The sequence below is a fragment of the Zalophus californianus genome, chromosome 5 (genome assembly GCF_009762305.2).
Source record: "Zalophus californianus isolate mZalCal1 chromosome 5, mZalCal1.pri.v2, whole genome shotgun sequence".
NCBI lineage: Eukaryota > Metazoa > Chordata > Mammalia > Carnivora > Otariidae > Zalophus > Zalophus californianus.
In genome coordinates, this window is record NC_045599.1 from 44,033,283 (window position 1) to 44,052,833 (window position 19,551).

Genomic DNA, 19,551 nt, shown 5'->3' on the forward strand with positions numbered 1-19,551 from the left:
AGATCATAGCATGCATATTTTCTGACCACAAAGCTATGAAAGTTGAAGTCAACCACAAGAAAAAATTTGGAAAGACCATAAAAACATGAAGGTTAAACAACATGCTACTAAAGAATGAATGGGTCAATCAGGAAATGAAAGAAGAAATTAAAAAAAAATACACGGAAGCAAATGAAAATGAAAACACGATGGTCCAACACCTTTGGGATGCAGCAAAAGTGGTCCTAAGAGGGAAATATATAGCAATACAGGCTGACCTCGAGAAACAAGAAAAATCTCAAATATACAACCTAAACTTACACTGAAAGGAGCTAGAAAAAGAACAACCAAAGCCTAAAGCCGGCAGGAGAAGGGAAATAATAAAGATTAGAGCAGAGAGAAATGATATAGAACCCAAAAAAACAAAAAACAATAGAACAGATTAATGAAACCAGGAGCTGATTCTTTGAAAAAATTAATACAATTCATAACCCCCTTGCCAGACTATCAAAAAGAAAAAGAAAGGACCCAAATAAATAAAATCACAAATGAGAGAGGAGAAGTAACAACCAACACCACAGAAATACAAACAACTGTAAGAGTATATTATGAAAAATTGTATGCCAATAAACTGGACAATGTGGAAGAAATGCATAAATTCCTAGAAACATATAAACTACCAAAATTGAAACAGGAAGAAATAGAAAACTTGAACAGACTCATAACCAGTAAAGAAATTGAATCAGTAATCAAAAATCTCCCAACAAACGAAAGTCCAGGGCCAGATGGTTTCACAGGGGAATTCTACCAAGCATTTAAAGAAGAGTTAATACCTATTCTTCTCAAACTATTCCAAAAAATATAAACGGAAGGAAAACTTCCAAACTCATTCTATGAGGCCAGCATTACCCTGATTCCAAAACCAGACAGACTCTCCACTAAAAAAGACAGCTACAGGCTCATATCCCTGATAAACACTGTTGCAAAAATTCTCAACAAAATACTAGCAAATTGAACCCAACAGTACATTAAAAGAATAATTCACTACGATCAAATGGGATTTATTCCTGGGCTGCACAGGTGGTTCAGTATTTGCAAATCAATCAACATGATACACCACATTAATAAAAGAAAGGATAAGAACCATATGATCCTTTCAATAGATGCAGGAAAAGCATTTGACAAAGTACAACATCCACTCATGATAAAAACCTTCAACAAAGTAGGGCTAGAACATACCTCAACCTAATAAATACCACATATGAAAAACCCACAGCTAATATCATCCTCGGTGGGGAAAAACAGAGCTTTTCCTCTACAGTCAGGAACAAGACAGGGATGTCTACTCTCACCACTGTTATTTAACATAGTACTGCAAGTCCTAGCCTCAGCAATCAGACAACAAAAATAAATAAAAGGCATCCAAATAGGCAATGAAGAAGTCAAACTTTCACTATTTGCAGATGACATGGTACTTTATATAGAAAACCCAAAAACTCCACCAAAAAATTGCTAGAAATAATACACAAATTCAATACAGTCGCACAATGCAAAATCAAGGTACAGAAATCTGTAGCGTTTCTATACACCAATAGTGAAACAGCAGAAAGAGCAATCAAGGAATCAATCCCATTTACAATTGCACCAAAAACCGTAAGATACCTGGGAATAAACCTAACCAAAGAGGTAAAAGATGTGTACTCTAAAAAGTATAAAACACTGATGAAAGAAACTGAAGAGGACACAAAGAAATGGGAAGACATTCCATGCTTATGGATTGGAAGAACAATGTTGTTAAAATGTCTATACTACTCAAAGCTATCTACACATTTAATGCAATCCCTATCAAAATACCACGAGCATTTTTCACAGAGCTAGAACAAACAATCCTAAAATTTGTATGAAACCACAAAAGACCCCAAATAACCAAAGCAATCTCGAAAAAGAAAAGCAAACCTGGGGGTATCACAGTTCCAGACTTCAAGTTATATTACAAAGCTGTAGTGATCAAGACACTATGTTACTGGCACAAAAACAGACACACAAATCAATGGAACAGAATAGAAAACCCAGAAATAGACCCACAACTATATGGTCAACTAATCTTCGACAAAGCAGGAAAGAATATCCCATGGAGAAAAGACAGTCTCTTCAGTAACTAGTGTTGGGAAAATTGGACAGCCACATGCAGAAGAATGAAACTGGACCACTTTCTTACACCATACACAAAAGTAATTTCAAAATGGGTGGAAGACCTAAATGTGAGACAGGAAATCATCAAAACCCTAGAGGAGAACACAGGCAATAACCTCTTTGACATCGGCCATAGCAACTTCTTACTAGAAGTCTCCTGAGGCAAGGGAAACAAAAGCAAAAATAAACTACTGGGACTTCATCAATATAAAAAGCTTCTGCACAGTGAAGGAAATCACAGTGAAGGAAACCAACGAAACTAAAAGACAACCTAGGGAATGGGAGAAGATGTTTGCAAATGTTGTATCGGAGAAAGGGTTAGTATCCAAAATATGTAAAGAACTGATACAACTGAATACCCAAAAAACCAAATAATCCAGTTAAAAAATGGGCAGAAGACATGAATAGACATTTTCTCAAAGAAAACAGACAGATGGCTAATAGACATGAAAAGATGTTCGAAATCACTCATTATCAGGGAAATACAAATCAAAACTACAATAAGATATCACCTCACACCAGTCAGAATGGCTAAAATTAACAACACAGAAAACAACTGACATTGGCAAGGATGCAGAGAAAGGGGAACCCTCTTACACTGTTGGTGGGAATGCAAACCGGTGCAGCCACTCTGGGAAACAGTATGGAGGTTCCTCAAAATTTTTAAAAACAGAACTACTGTATGATCCAGCAACTATTTTACAAGGGATTGGCCCAAAGGATACAACAATACTGATTCGAAGGGATATAGGCACCCCGATGTTTACAGCAGCATTATCAACAATAGCCAAACTATGGAAAGGGCCCTAATGTCCATCTACTGATGAATGGCTAAAGAAGAGGTTTTATATATATATATAGATATATATACACAATGGAATATTACTCAGCCACCAAAAAGAATGAAATCTTGCCATTTGCAATGACATGGATGGAGCTAGAAGTATTATGCTAAGCAAAATAAGTCAGTCAGAGAAAGATAAACACCATGTGATTTCACTTATATGTGGAATTCAAGAAACAAAACAGATGAACATAGCAGGGAAGAAAAAGAGAGGGAGGCAAACCAGGAAAAAGACTCTTTTAACTACAGAGAACAAACTGAGGGTTCCTGGAGGGGAAGTGGGTTAAATGGATAATGGGGATTAAGGAGAGCACTTGCCATGGTGAGCCCTGGGTGTTATATGTAAATGATAAATCACTAAATTCTATACCGGAAACTAATATTACACTGTATGTTAACTAGCTGGAATATAAATAAAAGCTTGAAAAAAAAATACACGAGGCCACCCTTTTGCCACTTGAGATTTGGTTGACACTGGCCCATGGCATCCAATTACCTGAGAACACACCCTGGAAAAAGACAGCTGAGGCATATTGCCTAAACCACAGGCTATTGAAAACTTGGCCGAAAAGTGACTAGTTTGGATTGCTGACTTCAAAAGTGCTGATGAATACAATGAACTGTGGAAGATGTATGATTTGTTTTGCACACATTTACTATGATTGATAGCCCCAATTTGGCAAGTTCGTTCACTCCCAGTGGAGATGAAAGTTTCACTGCCTTGCTTCTTTCAACATTCCTGTTGAGACAGATTTCATTCTTATTGGCCAATGTACTAACAAATCACGTATAATTTGCAGCATAATGAATTTATTAGCTACACTGTGGATCAATGCTGTACATAATATTCCTGAGTCAACATGAGCTCTTAATTAAATTTCCTTATTATAATGCCTCTGGAAATTTTTCTTCAGACTAGTAAACTTCAAGACATGAGTCTAGGTTTCAACCAGTAATTATGCTAGTAATTTTTCTAAGATGGGCCAGGGCCAGGGTCAGGTTAGGAAGTGATCTATTATGAATGGCAGTTTATAAAGCGGATATATGCGATCAAAACCACCCATAACTGACTCAAACCATTCTATGTCTCAAGTTATTCTGACACCCAGAGCAGCCTCTGAGCAAGTCAGTTTCAGTTATTCCCTTATAAATAGAAAAGAAAAAAGATGGCAGTGGCAGAGGTGTGGGGAATGAAAAAGAAGTTAAAAATAAGGGAGAATAGGATAGAACTAGTTCTTTAGTACAAAACTGAAATCCTTATTTTTAAATTGAAGATCACTCAGAAGTACAAAAAGAGCAGTGAGGGAGTAAGAAACTAATTCTAAGGTAATTCCAAGGAAGGGGTTATTTAAACTAAAAATCTGACCGGGATTCTGTCCAAAACCGAAGTGTTTTGTTGTTGTCATTAATAATCATGAGAAATTATATTTTTCTCTTGGTACCTACCAAGAAAGAAAAAAAAAGGGAGGGAAGACAGAGAAGGGAGAGAGAGAGAAAGAGAGAGAAGAGAGAGGCTGACAAAGAGACAAAATCTCAGATGAGATTATCATGGTGATCATTTCATAATGCATATAAATATCAAATCACAGTTGTACACCTGAAACTGATTTAATATGGTATGTCAATTATACCTCAATAAAAAATAATAAGGGCACCTGGGTGGTGCAGTTGGTTAAGCAGCTGACTCTTGATTTTGGCTCAGGTCATGATCTCAGGGTTGTGAGATTGAACTCCTCCTCAGGCTTGGTGCTGGGCGTGGAGTCTGCTTAAGATTCTCTCTCTTCCTCTCCCTCTGCCCCTCCCCCCAACTCTCTCTCTCTCAAATAAATAAATAAATCTTTAAAAAGGTAAAAATAAAAATAAAAAATAAATAAATGCCACAAGAAAGAAAAAAAAAATACTCTTGCTTATCTGAAAGTTGTCAAGGGAGTAGATCTTACAAGTTCTCATCACAAGCCAAAGAAAAATTCGTAACAAGGTAAGGTGACAGACTGTTAACTAGACTTATTGTGGTGATCACTGTACAATATACACAACTATTGAATCATTATATTGTACACCTGAAACTAATATAATGTTATGAATCAATTATACCTCGATTAAAAACAAAAACAAGAACAAAGTCTGTCAAGAAATAAAAATCCAGCTTGAAGATCCCAAAATATGCTGTCATGCCCCCTTCAAAATATAAAATTTTGTTTAAATATATTAGAAAAGGTTTTTTTTTATTTTTAAAAATCAATTAGTAGGCCAGTTAGCCAGTGTGACATTTACATTCTTGGTACTCTCTCAAGTGAACTTCGTGGGCTCCCATCAGAAAGCCCTGGTCGAGCTCTCATTGGTCCACTTTGTGCAAGGTGCTGGGTACACTACACAGCCTCTTAGAAAAAAACCACACAGCCCGATGCAGACGCTGTGAAAGTGGAGTTTGCTGTCAGGTCCTATAAGCTACTCATGCCCCAGTATTTTATCACAATGAATCAGATGGGAATGAAATACCTGGGAACAGGCCATAAATCTACTGGCAATGGATATTCAATATCTTGCACAACGTGGTGATTTGTTAATATAGATTTAGTCTCTTTTAAACTACTTTTTACTCCTCTTGAAAATATCAATAAACTATCTGCTTTTACTTGTTTACCAAATAACTTTTTAAAAATGTTTTAAATCCAAAAATCAGTAACCCATGAATCAATCCATCCATTAGTGATAATCCCCTCTCCTTGCTTTGTTTTCTTTTTAGGCACTGGCTTTGTTTCCTATCCTTCCAACATACAGCCTGACTTCCAAGAGTAAGGAGCATTTCAGTTGTAAAAATGTCCACACAGTGCCCCACTTTCATAACAGGAAATAAATAAGTTTTACTAAAGAAAGAAAAGTCAGAACATTCTATGCTTGCCTTATACATCCAATTCAAGTTCACTCATACTTAATTTTCATATTTTGGGAGTTTTACTTCTTTCTGCACATGGGGCTCCTTTCATTCCCTGGCCACAAAGGATAAATGTGGTCTACTATTCACATTTATAATGTAAATAACATATCACAAACTTTTCTTTGCAGAATAAACACTTTAAAGCTAACATTTCCTTAGAAAATAAGATCAGGAAATAATTGTCAAGAAAAGTGTACATCATGGGGGGTGTGTGTGTGTGTGTATATATATATAAATGGATAATGGGGATTATATATATGTATATATATAAATGGATAATGGGGATTATATATATATATATAAAATATCCCATTGTGTGTGTGTATATATATACACACACACACACAATGGGATATTATGCAGCCATCAAAAGGAATGAAATCCTGCCATTTACAAAGACATGGATGGAACTGGAGGGTATTATGCTGAGCGAAATAAGTCAATCAGAGAAAGACATGTATCATATGACCTCACTGATATGAGGAATTTTTAATCTCAAGAAACAAACTGAGGGTTGCTGGAGTGGTGGGGGGGTGGGAGGGATGGGGTAGCTGGGTGATAGACACTGGGGAGGGTATGTGCTATGGTGAGTGCTGTGAATTGTGCAAGACTGTTGAATCACAGACCTGTACCTCTGAAACAAATAATGCAATATATGTTAAAAAGAAGAAGAAGAAGAAGATAGCAGGAGGGAAAAATGAAGGGGGGGAAATCGGAGGGGGAGACGAACCATGAGAGACTGTGGACTCTGAGAAACAAACTGAGGGTTCTAGAGGGGAGGGGGGTGGGGGGATGGGTTAGCCTGGTGATGGGTATTAAAGAGGGCATGTTCTGCGTGGAGCACTGGGTGTTATACGCAAACAATGAATCACGGAACACTACATCAAAAACTAATGATGTAATGTATGGTGATTAACATAACATAATTAAAAAACACACAAAAAGACAGTTTTAACAAATAATACAGTATATATTAAAAAAAAGAAGATAGTAGGAAGGGAAAAATGAAGAGGGGGAAATTGGAGGGGGAGATGAATCATGAGAGACTACGGACTCTGAGAAACAAACTGAGGGTTCTGGAGGGGAGGGGGTGGGGGGATGGGTTAGCCTGGTGATGGGTATTAAAGAGGGCACGTTCTGCATGGAGCACTGGGCCTTATACGCAAACAATGAATCATGGAACACTACATCAAAAACTAATGATGTAATGTATGGTGATTAACATAACAATAAAATAAAATTAAAAAAAGAAAGTATATATCAATAAAATATTCTGTCAAAGAATATCAAGTACACTGATAACCTAGAAATCCTGTTTCTTCCTTTGTCTCATACTGTTTTAATCATATGACATCCTGCATATCAGTATTTGAAAGCTATTGGCTATTGGGACATTTCAACATAATATTGTCCTTAAAATCTATGATCTGGGATCTCGTATAAAGAAAGTCCATTTTAGGGCACCTGGGTGGCTCAGTCGGTTAAACATCTGCCTTCAGCTCAGGTCATGATCCCAGGGTTCTGGGATCGAGTTCTGAGTCAGGGTCCTTGGGAGTCGGCTTCTCCCTCTGCTCTTTCCCTCCTCCCCATCCTGCTCACTCTCTCTCTCAAAATAAATAAATAAATAAATAAATAAATAAATAAATAAATAAATAAATAAAATCTTAAAAGGAAAGTCCATTTTATACCAATTTGTTTGGTTCCTTGGCAACTAGATCTCCTTTGATAGGATCTGAGAATTAATATTCCTGTTTCATAAAGAATGTAAGAGAGACCCAAGCATATAATTTCAAAGGTGGTCTCTGTCCAAGTACTTTTTCCTCGAACAAAGTTGTCCTAATTTTCCCTGTGTGTTTTTCAGATTCTGTTCTAAGAAATCTACCTCATTCACTTTGCTAATGGAAAATCATTGATTTCTTGATTCATTCAACAAATATTTATTGAACGTGAAGTAGACACTAAACAATGGATAAGAGGCTGGACACAAACAATCCAAGTGTACCCCCTATGATAAGGGCTCCAACAGCACATACAGAATGCAGAGACATCTAATTTGGTCTTGGGGTTGGAAGGCTAACCTATAGGAGGATATTCTTGATATATCCAAAAAACAGGAAGAATTAGGTGTGAAGAAGAAGGAGCAAGGGTGGAGTGGAGGGAAGGAATGACTAGATGGGGAGTCCCAGACAGATCACATGGACAGAGGTGCAGACTCAGAGGAATACAGCACAGAGGTTACAGTAGAGGGGGTGTGTGCAGGAGAACAGTGTGAAATGAGACTGGAGAGACAGGAAAGAGAGGGTCAGGAAAGATCAATGATCAGTAGTGTCACTGCTTATCTGGTCATGTCCCAAAATGCTGGGGGAGCATGGAGACATTTTTATTTGTAAGACACTGATTCTTCTTCTTTTTCTTTCTCATTCTATGGAGGATAGAAGAGACAATATGCCTTTATGGAAAGTGAGTTGAAAGGCAGAAAATAGCCATGGGTTTCTGAAAAGAGAGAAAGATAAATGATCAATACCCTGTCCCAATGAGGACTTTTTTTTTTTGAAATGGACGAAGTCATCCACATTTCTGGTCTCTATGATGGTACTGAAATATTGACTAGGTTTCTGATATTCTGGAGTCTGAATGTCACTACAGGGATGAATAAACCAAACAGATTGGATTCATATGGGTTTGCCATATGACATATTTTTTTCCACATAAGATCAGAGGAAAAACTGATTTCACTCAATTTCCTGCCTTATGTGGGTTAAAACTAAAGTCAGTGCTATTATCCCTTTGCCTATTCTTTCGTATTTAAATTTGATGTGGGATTGTGTTTTTACAGAAGAAATCATTTAATACCTTCTGCTACCTATTATTTCTTTTTTGTCATGGGTTTTAATTTTAAAAAGAAAAACAGGACATGGACTTTCTTTTCTATGAAAACCCCACGATTTCTAGACTTCAAGAACTTTTTAAGTTATCAAATAAAAAGATGTATTAATTTATCCTAACTACAGTATAATTCTTTACAGGCTAAGTATCTTGTAATATGTGCAATCTTTTATATTATCCTTATGTGGTCAGTTTTTAATAGCTCAAAAGTTAGGAAAACTTCATAAGACCACCAAAATGAAGTTGTATTACACGGAGATCCTATAGTGACAAAACGTGAACCACACTGGCTTGAGGCCCAGAGCTTAAAAGTGCCTACTCGCGCTCTAGTTAGAAAATACCTATATGTATGAAATACAGAATCTGACATCTCTACAGAGTATTCTGAAGTCTCAGTATCTTTGTTTATAAGAAGGTAAAACTTGTCCCTAACCCATACTGCCAACATGCTGAGATTCCCTTAGGATACAGATTTCATGTGCGTGAACACAGTTATTGATAGTGGGAGTATATTTCACACGTACTTAAGCTATCACTGTCTATTCAGACAATGAGGACAGTGAAAGTAAAAAAGTATTGTTTGGCTAGGAGCTGGATCTCACTCTTCCTGCTTCATTCTTTGTTCATTTGCACACTCATTTGTTAGTTTATTCACTCAAAAATATATATTGAGCAATTTCTGTGGTAGACACAGTGACAGGTGCTCAATTCAATGATGATTAAAACACATCTGGTTTCTATGATTGAGCATCTTGCCTGTGGAGTGCAGAGTCAAAGAATGTTAATAAAAACTAGAAATTTTAAATCTGATTTTTATATGTAAAAATGCCACCCTCCAAAAAAAGACAATTTATCTTTCAGAAGGAATGAAGATTCAGTCCATTGAGGAAGATAAACATGTAAACAAATATAAATCCGAATGATCGGTAGGTGATGGAGATTGCAAAAACAATAATAATAATAAAAGATTTCAGAGGCAGGAAGTCCTGGCTTTGGATTTGGGTTTCAAGTCTAGTCACGTGCCCTTCAGCCAGTTATTCAAGTCCTTTAAACCTCAGTCCTCTCTTCTGTAAAGTGAGGATAAAACTACCCTTGCTTATTGGATAGTATAAGAATTGGGTAAGGTACAGGCAGCTCATTAAATTGTAGTTATCATGATTGTTATTTCCTGGAGTCATGGAATTTTTCACATTGGAGGGAACATTTCAAGTTGGTCTGAAAGACAAGTAGAGTTTATCAGGCAGAAAAAGTTTGCTAGGATGTTCCAGAGAAAAGGAACAAAGTGTGCGAATTCATGTGACCAGAATTAAAATAGTTTCTTGGGAGAACAGCAAATGGCTGAGTGCAGGTGGAGCATAATGGTATCCAAATAATTGATTTTTCTACCTTTTCTTTCAACTGATAAACATAGGAAAGCATTCTAAAAATCAATTTAAATTCTTCTTTCTCTTTATCCTTTCTCCATACCCTATACCAATGAAATACATACATCTTTTAGAGTAACTCAATGTTAGGAGACTTGGTACATCAAGATTAGCAGATTTCACAGCACTGGACAAAAAAGAGAAAGACAACTTGAAAGCAAACATGTTTCGTGTGAGAGTTTGAGTGCTCCAGCAGGTTTAGAAGACACAGTTAAAGTGCTAAAAACTGGTTCAGAGGTATTTAGTGGAGCTCCTACCACCATCCCGATCACTTTTCTACCTAATAAAAAGCGATTTCTTATCACTTATACTATTTGTGAATTCTCTTCCAGGAAGGGAGTTCCTTTTTTAGGCAATGGGAAAGCCCTCTCCTTCTTCCCTGAGAGATTCCTGAGCAATCACCAGCAGTGACCATGAACACAGCCAGTACTTGTGTGGGTCCTCTTGTGCATGGCACCTGAATGACTCGCACTTCCGGATGGCCGTGTAAGCCTTCATCCAGACTCAACTCTTGGCAGTCTTAACCCGACCTGGGGCTGTGTCAATATGTAGCTTTTCTCTGTTGTAAGGACCAGGATTTTTAAAATTAAAACTGTCTACTGCTCTGATTTCTGAATATGAAAGTATCTTTCTTCAGTATAGATTATTTGGAAAAAATTGCAGAGAGAACAAAATTGAAAAATTGATGTATTTCTGTCTTATCTTTCTTTCTTTCCCTAAGTAGATCCCTAAGAGATTTCCAACAGGGGAATTACTAGGTCAAAGGAAATAAACATTTTTAAGTCTCTTGATGTATACTGTCAAATTGTTTTTTTTAGAAATATTAGAAATGTTTAGAAAAGCAATTTCTGCTTTTACAGGTACTGAGAATGTCACATAATATTCTAATCAACATATAATAAATATGTAAAAACTTGGCAAATATGTTATTTCTTTGTTTTAATTTCTACTTATTATAAGTAAGAAAGATTAATTTTTATTTTATTTATATTGTTTTCCTTTTTTTAAGTATAGTTGAGATACAGTGTTACATTACTTTCTTTTTTTAAAAAATTCAATTAGCCAACATATAGTACATTGTTAGTTTCAGATGTAGTGTTTAGTAATTCATCAGATGCATATAACACCCAGTGCTCATCACGTCACTTACATTACTTTCAGGTGATTCAACAAGTATGATTCAATAAGTCTATATCATCTATGCTATACTAAGCCCACCACAAGTAGAGGTATGATTTGAAGAAAGATCAATTTTTAAATTTATATTTTATTTTTAGCAAAGTTATATAGGCACATAAATAATTTAATAGTATTATACCAAGACAAAAAAAAATAAAAATCCCCTGCACTGCTGCCTCTCCAACCCCTGTACATACAGGTACCTTCCATTCCCCAAAGGTAGTCACTTTCAAATTCTGCAGCTGATTTATTTGCTCTATTCTTCTATATCTCTAAATAACTTACCAGTATTGCTACTTCTTAATACTTCAATTTTAGGCATCAGTTATTGATATTCAATTAGAAGATGAGAATTTAGCTTCTCATCTATTCATACTTCTTATCTCCAATCCTTCTAATATAGATTGTAATTTTGGTTAGATTGAGTTATTGTGTTTATATTAGTGGGACTAAGGAAACACTATAAGTAGCTTAAACTATGTTGGATTAATTTTGTTTTCTTCACAAGTTTTTGCTTTCTTTGTAGTTGAAGATTCTTGTCTTGTTTGTTTCCTTAAATGTCTGTAAATTTATGATTAATTCAATCCCAAATTTTGCCCCAACTGCAAAGCTCTCCTCTTAAGTATGGTTCAAATACATCAATAATTTTATCATTTTCTTTAAGAAATATTTCCCAAAGGCCTCTTCTGATCTAGAACGGTTATTCCCTATATCTGTTGCACAGCTGTGACTTTGGGATGTTCCTTCATCATTATCCTGATGATAATGTTTTTTAAAGTTTACTCCCTTGTTTTGATAAGCACATTTCCAGGAGCTTCCTGGGAAAGTATATATCCAAGGCAAATTTGTCGAGGACACGCATCTTTGAAATTCTTTATTCTACGCTCACTCCTGGTTAATGACTTGGGTGAGTATAGAATTCTTGGTTGGATCATTTTCCCTCAAAACTTAAAAGGCAGTGTTCCACTGTTTTCTAGGTTTCAATGTGCATCTTAAGAAGTCTGATGACTGCGGCGCCTGGGTGGCTCAGTCGTTAAGTGTCTGCCTTCGGCTCAGGTCATGGTCCCAGGGTCCTGGATCGAGTCCCACATCGGGCTCCCTGCTCCGTGGGAAGCCTGCTTCTCCCTCTCTCACTCCCTCTGCTTGTGTTCCCTCTCTCGCTGTGTCTCTCTCTGTCAAATAAATAAATAAAATCTTAAAAAAACAAAACAATGCATCTTTATAAAAAAAAAGAAGTCTGATGACCTTTTGATTTTTGATCATTTGTATATGATCTGATGATGATCCTAAGGATAAGTCTTTTATATTCATATTGTGCCGGATGCTCCTATTAATGAGTTCTGAAAATTTTTATTTATTTATTGCCTCCTGCAGTTTTCTTTTCCTTATAGAATTTGTATTATTTGGATGTTAGATTTCTTGGGCTGGTCCTCTAATTTTCTCATGTTTTTTTCCTATATTTTCTATTTCTTTGTCTTTTGGTCTATTTTCCTGATGATATTCTAAAATTTATCTTTTTATTCTATTGACTTTTTTTTATATCTGCTATCATATTTTACTTGTCAAGAATTCTTCTTGTTCTCTAAATGTTCCCTTTTTTATAGCATTCTGTTCTTGTTTCATGAAAGCAGTGCTAATAATACTGATAGATACATTATCAACAATAACTCCTCTTTTCTCTCTGAGCATATTTTATAAGTTTGCTTCTTCCTCCAGCATCTGTACTTCTTGTAAGCTGGTCTTTTAAAATTTATTTTGGTTTCCATCCTTCATTTAAATACTTTCCCCAAATATTTGGTAAATCTTATCTGGCTACTCATATTTAGATTAGAGCACTAAAAATTGGATTGGAAGCTCTGTTTTCACAGTAAGATTTGTCAACCATAATCTTTACCACAGAGTGATCTTGGGTGGCTGTTTCTTTGGGTCTTTTCTCTTGGGCTGGTGAATTCTCCACAGTATGCTTCAATCTCCTGTCCAGAAGGTTTATGCATAGTTGGAAAATCAGTGGAGTAAAAAGACTGGAACTCTCAATATTTAAAACTCATTCACCAAATAAGTGAGTATCTATATTTTCCAGCCTCTATTATAACCTCTGAAGTAAAAGCGGTAAATAAAATTGAAAAATCCTTACATTATTATGAACAAAAATATATAAATGTTTACTTAATCCCTCTCTTTTCAGGATCACACCTCAATTTTCATCTATGCCTGTTGTTTCTCAGTCTAAAGACTGTTTTATACTCGGGCGTCTGGGTGGCTCAGTTGGTTAAGCGACTGCCTTCGGCTCAGGTATGATCCTGGAGTCCTGGGATCGAGTCCCGCATCGGGCTCCCTGCTCAGCAGGGAGTCTGCTTCTCCCTCTGACCCTCTTCCCTCTCACGCTCTCTATCTCTCATTCTCTCTCTCTCAAATAAATAAATAAAATCTTTAAAAAAAAAAAGACTGTTTTATACTCTTCTGGGCCACTTTCTTACACCATCCAAAAAAATAAGCTCAAAATGGATTAAAGACTTAAATGTAAAACCTGAAACTCCTAGAAGAAAACAGTCAGTAAGTTCTTTGATATCGATCTTAGTGACATTTTTCGGTTTTGTTTTTGGATCTGTCTCCTCATGCAAGGACAACAAAAGCAAAAATAAACAAATGAGACTATATTAAACTAAAACGTTTTTACATAGTGAAAAGAAAATGAAAAAGCCAACCTACTGAACGAGAGAAGATATCTGCAGATGATATATATATATGATAAGGGGTTAACATATAAAATACACAAAAGAACTCATAAAACTCAATATAAAAAAAACCAGTCTGATTAAAAAATAGGGAGGACCTAAACAGACATTTTTCCAAAGAAGATATACAGATGGCCAACAGACACATGGAAAGATGCTTCATATCACTCATCCTCAGGGAAATACAGATCAAAACCACAATGAGATAACACTTCACAACACTCAGAATGGCTAGTATGAAAAAGACAAGAAATAAGGAGTGTGGGCAAGGATGTAGAGAAAAGGGAACCCTCGTGCACCACTGGTAGAAATATAAATTGATGCAGCTACTGTGGAAAACAGAATGAATGTTCCTCAAAAAATTAAAAACAGAACTATGATACGATCCAGCAATTCTACTTCCAGTTATTTATCTGAAGAAAACAAACACACTAATTTGAAAAGACATATGCGCCCTATGTTCATTGCAGTGTAATTGATTGGTTTGATTTGATTTATTTGAGAGAGAGAGAGAGTGCATGAATGGCAGGGAGGGGCAGAGGGAGAGGGAGAAGCAGACTCCCCTCAGAGCAAGGAACGGGATGCGGGGCTCAATCCCAAAACCCTGGGATCATGACCTGAGTCAAAGGCAGATGCTTAATAGAGCCACCCAGGCGCCCTGCAGTGTGATTTACAATAGCCAGGACAGGGAAACACTCTAAATGTTCATTGATAGATATATGAATAAGGAAGATGTGTGTGAGAGAGATATATATAGCAGAACATCACTTGGCCATAAAAAAGAATAAAATCTTGCCATCTGCAATAACATGGATAGACTTGGAGGGCATTATGCTAAGTGAAATAAGTCAGACAGAGAAAGACAAATACCATGTGATTACACTTATTTGTGGAATCTAAAAAAACAAAACAAACAAACAAAGCAAAACAGAAACAGACTCACAGATACAGAGAACAAACTGGTAGTTGCCAAAGGAGGGGGGGGGGAATAGGTAAAACAGGTAAAGGGATTAAGAGGGACAATCTTCCAGTTATAAAATAAATAAGACAAGAGGATGTAAGGTACAGCACGGGGAATATAGTCAGTAATATTATAACAATTCTGTGTGGCGACAGAGCTAGGGAGACTTCTTGTGGTGACCATTTTGTAACGTAAATATCAAATTACTATGTTGTACATCTGGCACTAATATAATATTGTACATCAATTATTCTTCAATAAAAAAGTAAAGAAAAATTTTAAAAGTCCTTTAATGGTTTCAGAAGGTAGAGGTGTTAAAGGTGCTAATTGCTCTGTCTCAGCCAGAGGTTCAAATGTTTTTTAATATTCTAACTTGTCATTTATCTATCTTCTTTTGTGAATTGTCTGAACATATCTCTGATGAATTAACATTGACGCTTTAATGTTTTCCTTGCTTATTTGCATGAGCTCTTTCTTTGTTAGTGTATTAACCAATGACCCGAAATATGTTTAGGGTGACTGATCTCAAAGCCCACTGAGTAGTTCTAGTGGTTTAGAATGTATAGAGGTTATGAATTACTTAGATGGAAAAGATGTAATAAAACTTACTCTGAATATTTTGCCAAAATGTATGTATTTAAAAATCACATAAACAACAATCTTCAATCACTAGACTTTAAATTTGTAAAAGACAGATGTTGGTCTTTAACTATATTAATTCAATAAACTTCCATTGAACAGCTGATATGTGTGAAGCACCACATCCCTAAGAGTACAAATACTAAGGGTCTGAGTCCTTTTCTTTACAGGATTTTCAGGAGAAAACAGATCAATAAATAATTATAAAACAATGAGGGTGATCTATATCAGAAGCACAAATCTGAGGACAACTCATTTGACCTGTTAGGGAGAACTGGTTAAGTTTTAGAGCTAAACAGTTGATATTTGAGTGGGACCTTGAAAGGTGAGTGCAGGTTTTGCTACGTTGCAAACGTGACAAAGGGCATCCCAGGATGAAAAAAGAGAATGTGCAAAATGTTGCAGATAAAAAAAAAAAAAAAAAGTGTATTTAGGGAATGGTGAAAAGTCTTAAAGGGTTACTGAAGGTATAGAAAATAAAAAGTTGAAACTGGACAGAATTTTAAAAAAAGAGTCTACCCTAACCTCCTTAATTTTATAGATTGGAAATGAGTGCTAGAGAAGTTACAAGTTGTCAAAGATTGCATACTTAATGACGGAACCGGTATTGAGATACTGAGACATAATATTCTGACTTCTTTTAGAGCATTTCTTATCATACAACATAATTACTTGCTTCTCACTATAGATGCATTTTCCTAAAAGCAAGTATAAAAAGAACTGATCAGAAGATTTGGGAGACGAATTAGAATTCAATTCTAATCTATTGCTAGTGGCTCCTTTGATGTCCTTTTCAAGAAGGATTCTAAGATCTAAAGAAAAAAGCCAATTTCTTAATTAGGTCTATCCACCACAGGCATAGGATGGGAAAAGTGCCATGTAATTATTTTCCATGGACAGGAGCCACCTAATGGGGAATGAGGAGTGGAGAATAAGAGAAAGAATACACCATATGTAATTTATGACTGATCTCATTTTGGCTTAGTTTACATTATAAATTTATTCTTTTGAAAAAGTCATTAAATTTTGGATTAGATCATCTGAAACCTCTCCCTTTTCAAATATGATTTCTTGTTTTAGTTTGCTCTTTTGGATAGTGAATATGCTTACTATTCAGTATTTAAGATTACACAAAAGTATTATTTAGTCACCGTAATTCCTTTGGAATAGAAAGTTTGTTGTTTTTGTAATCTTTCAAGTTATTGGTATGTATATTTGAAGCAAAAAACACATTCTGTCAGATTTTAGTTTCTCACTCAAGTAATTAGGTATTTATTAAGATACTGCATTTCTTTGAAATGAAAAAAACTGTGTCCAAACGTGCTTATTTGGAATCAGGTACATAAGAAGAAAAAGACTTTCTATAATATAGAATTATTTCAAAATCTATTATTACTACTTACAAATGTAGAGCATACAAAAGATTCTCATCGTTTTTCTAAGATTAACATTAGGTAGGCATAAGTTACCTTTCAGCATACTATGTTAATTTTTTCCAAATTTTTCCAAAACCTATTTATTTTATCTGTATTTTCAGTTATAAATATCTACTGATGTTTTTTAAAGACCCACACTATTTTTTTCCTATTTGGTTTCACCTAAAATGACATTCTCTTATATGAGGTAATTTCTTTATTCATTTTTCTACTTTCTGATGCTTGCCAGTCCTAAATGCCATGGCAGATCCTTCTAGAAAGCACTTTTTAAGAATTGTGCTTTATTTTGGAGCTCTTCGGTAACCTGTTGAGAATTCTTGGAATAAGCCAGAAGGAAGGCTAGAGAGACAAAAGAACACTATAGCTTCCTTAAAGTTAATGAAACAGATTCCTCTGGCTCACTTTAACAGTCAGTGCAAACTAAAATGGCCATTTTCACATTAGTAACATATTTTATAGAGTGGATACTTTACGCTGATGTTTATAAATGAGAAAACAACACATTACTCTAGCTATAAATGGAGCCTTCTGGCAAATAAAAGAAAAACTTATTCCCATTAATAAAACACTGGAGTTTAAATGTAGAGAACAAGTATTTTTAAAATCTAATAGAAAAAGTCCCTGATTTGTAATCTATGTAAGCAATTAGACTTGAGAATATTGCTATACAATCAGAAAATACCAACTAGACTGTCTTCACTGACAATAAGAGAAACAGAAAAAAAGTAAGCTAACTCTACAACAGTGAAAATATGTAACCTTAGGAGTATCTGGTGACCATAAATATACACATTTATGAGCCTAAGAATTGATATATAGTTCATGCAATTAGCAAGTTTGATAAATACGATCATTACTCTCAAGTTGAAACAAATACTGTTTGCTAAGAGAAAGGATTAGTATTGAGCAGATGGTATTACTTTTTATTGCCAATTTATATTCATAAAACTCCATAACTGCTTAGTCTTAGAAATGTCAAATAACTCAGATTTCGGGATAATACACACCAACAAACCTGCTCTGGCTTATCTCCACCCTGTCACTCTCCTCTTTAAGAGTTCAAACAAGATAGTCTGATTGACACAAATAAAAGGAAAAACCTTATTTTCTTTACTGCTACATGGTCTTATCTATAATGTACCATTTCAATGTCTTATAAAAGATGCCATAATTCAAAGCAATAATATATCCCAAAGTACTGAAGTGCTAATCTACAACGTATATACATATATGTATACATATATACATAAATATCTACAACATATATGCATATATATGTATATATGGTATGTTGAACATTTTTTATTCTTGTGGGAATTGCCACCAATAAGAAAACATTTGATTGCCAACTAAATAAGAGTTGATTTCCAGTCTGGTGTTAAGAGGCAGAATTTTAAATATATAAAGAAATTGGGTTTGAATCCTAACTACCATTTATAAGCTGTGTGACAACTGGTCAAGGGACTTAACCTCTCTGGTCTCACAGCTTTCTTATTCATAAAGTTGTGAATGTAGGGCTCTTCTGAATGTTAAAAAGGCATTTATATCTAAAGGTCTTAGCATAATGTGTGCAGAGGATAAATATTTAACAAAATGGTTACTAATACTGGTTTAGTTATTAGAGAACTAAAGTTTTCCAAAAACTAAAGAGTTGTCTCTAAGATGCATTCAATGCCAGCATGATTGTTTTAAAATTCTTTTTTATCACTTTGATTTTCTAGGGAGAAAACCTCCCCCCATTTTTTTCAAGTTTGCTTCGGTAAAACAGATCTGTAGGCAGTTGAAGCAGTTACACCGTACCATCCATGCATAAGACTGACAGCTGATTTTCCAGGTTTGGCAAGAGTCCTCAACATTTTTTCTCACACACACCTGAAGGCTATCATGCAGAAGTGATCAGTCAGCTGCTCGGGGAGGGAGGGCTGTGGCAGGGAAAGGACAGGACGAGCCAAGACTCTGTCCTCCCCACCCACCAGACACCTGCCCCATCCCGTACCCACCCCAGGACGGCAACCTTCTGGCTGTAGATCAGAGGAGTAGCTCTTTCTTGAACAAGAACGACAAAGGCGAAAACCATCTCAGCAGTGTGGGTTTTTACCCGAACTTCCGAGGAGCCCCTGAATTCTCCCAAATCTCCATTCTTCAGTGGAATTGTTATTACTTGGGTGAGCATCTGAATCTTTTGTGGAGTCTGGTAAGACAGGGAGGAGGACTATTCTCTCTTCCAGAAACATCTGATCCTATCTCCTTTAGGCCCCTCTTATGTCCCTCTCCCCACTTACTGCCTTTCTTTCTATCTTTATAATTAGTTCCCTGAGTTAAAAATCAATAGAGCAC

General features: G+C 35.7%; 1 protein-coding gene across 13 annotated transcripts in view; it reads right to left on the reverse strand.

The window, feature by feature from the left end:
- The window catches only part of PDE4D (phosphodiesterase 4D), a 1,508,086-nt gene that overhangs the window by 80,099 nt on the left and 1,408,436 nt on the right, over positions 1-19,551 (reverse strand). Inside the window, exon 9 of one of the 13 annotated variants that reach the window (XM_027605114.2) lies at positions 7,779-8,447. The exons of the other annotated variants lie outside the window; for them this stretch is intronic. Within the exon in view, the coding sequence (XP_027460915.1) occupies positions 8,377-8,447 (71 nt within the window). The 3' untranslated portion in view covers positions 7,779-8,376. Of the gene's footprint in view, positions 1-7,778; positions 8,448-19,551 lie in introns of those variants that run through there. 13 annotated transcript variants of the gene reach the window in all.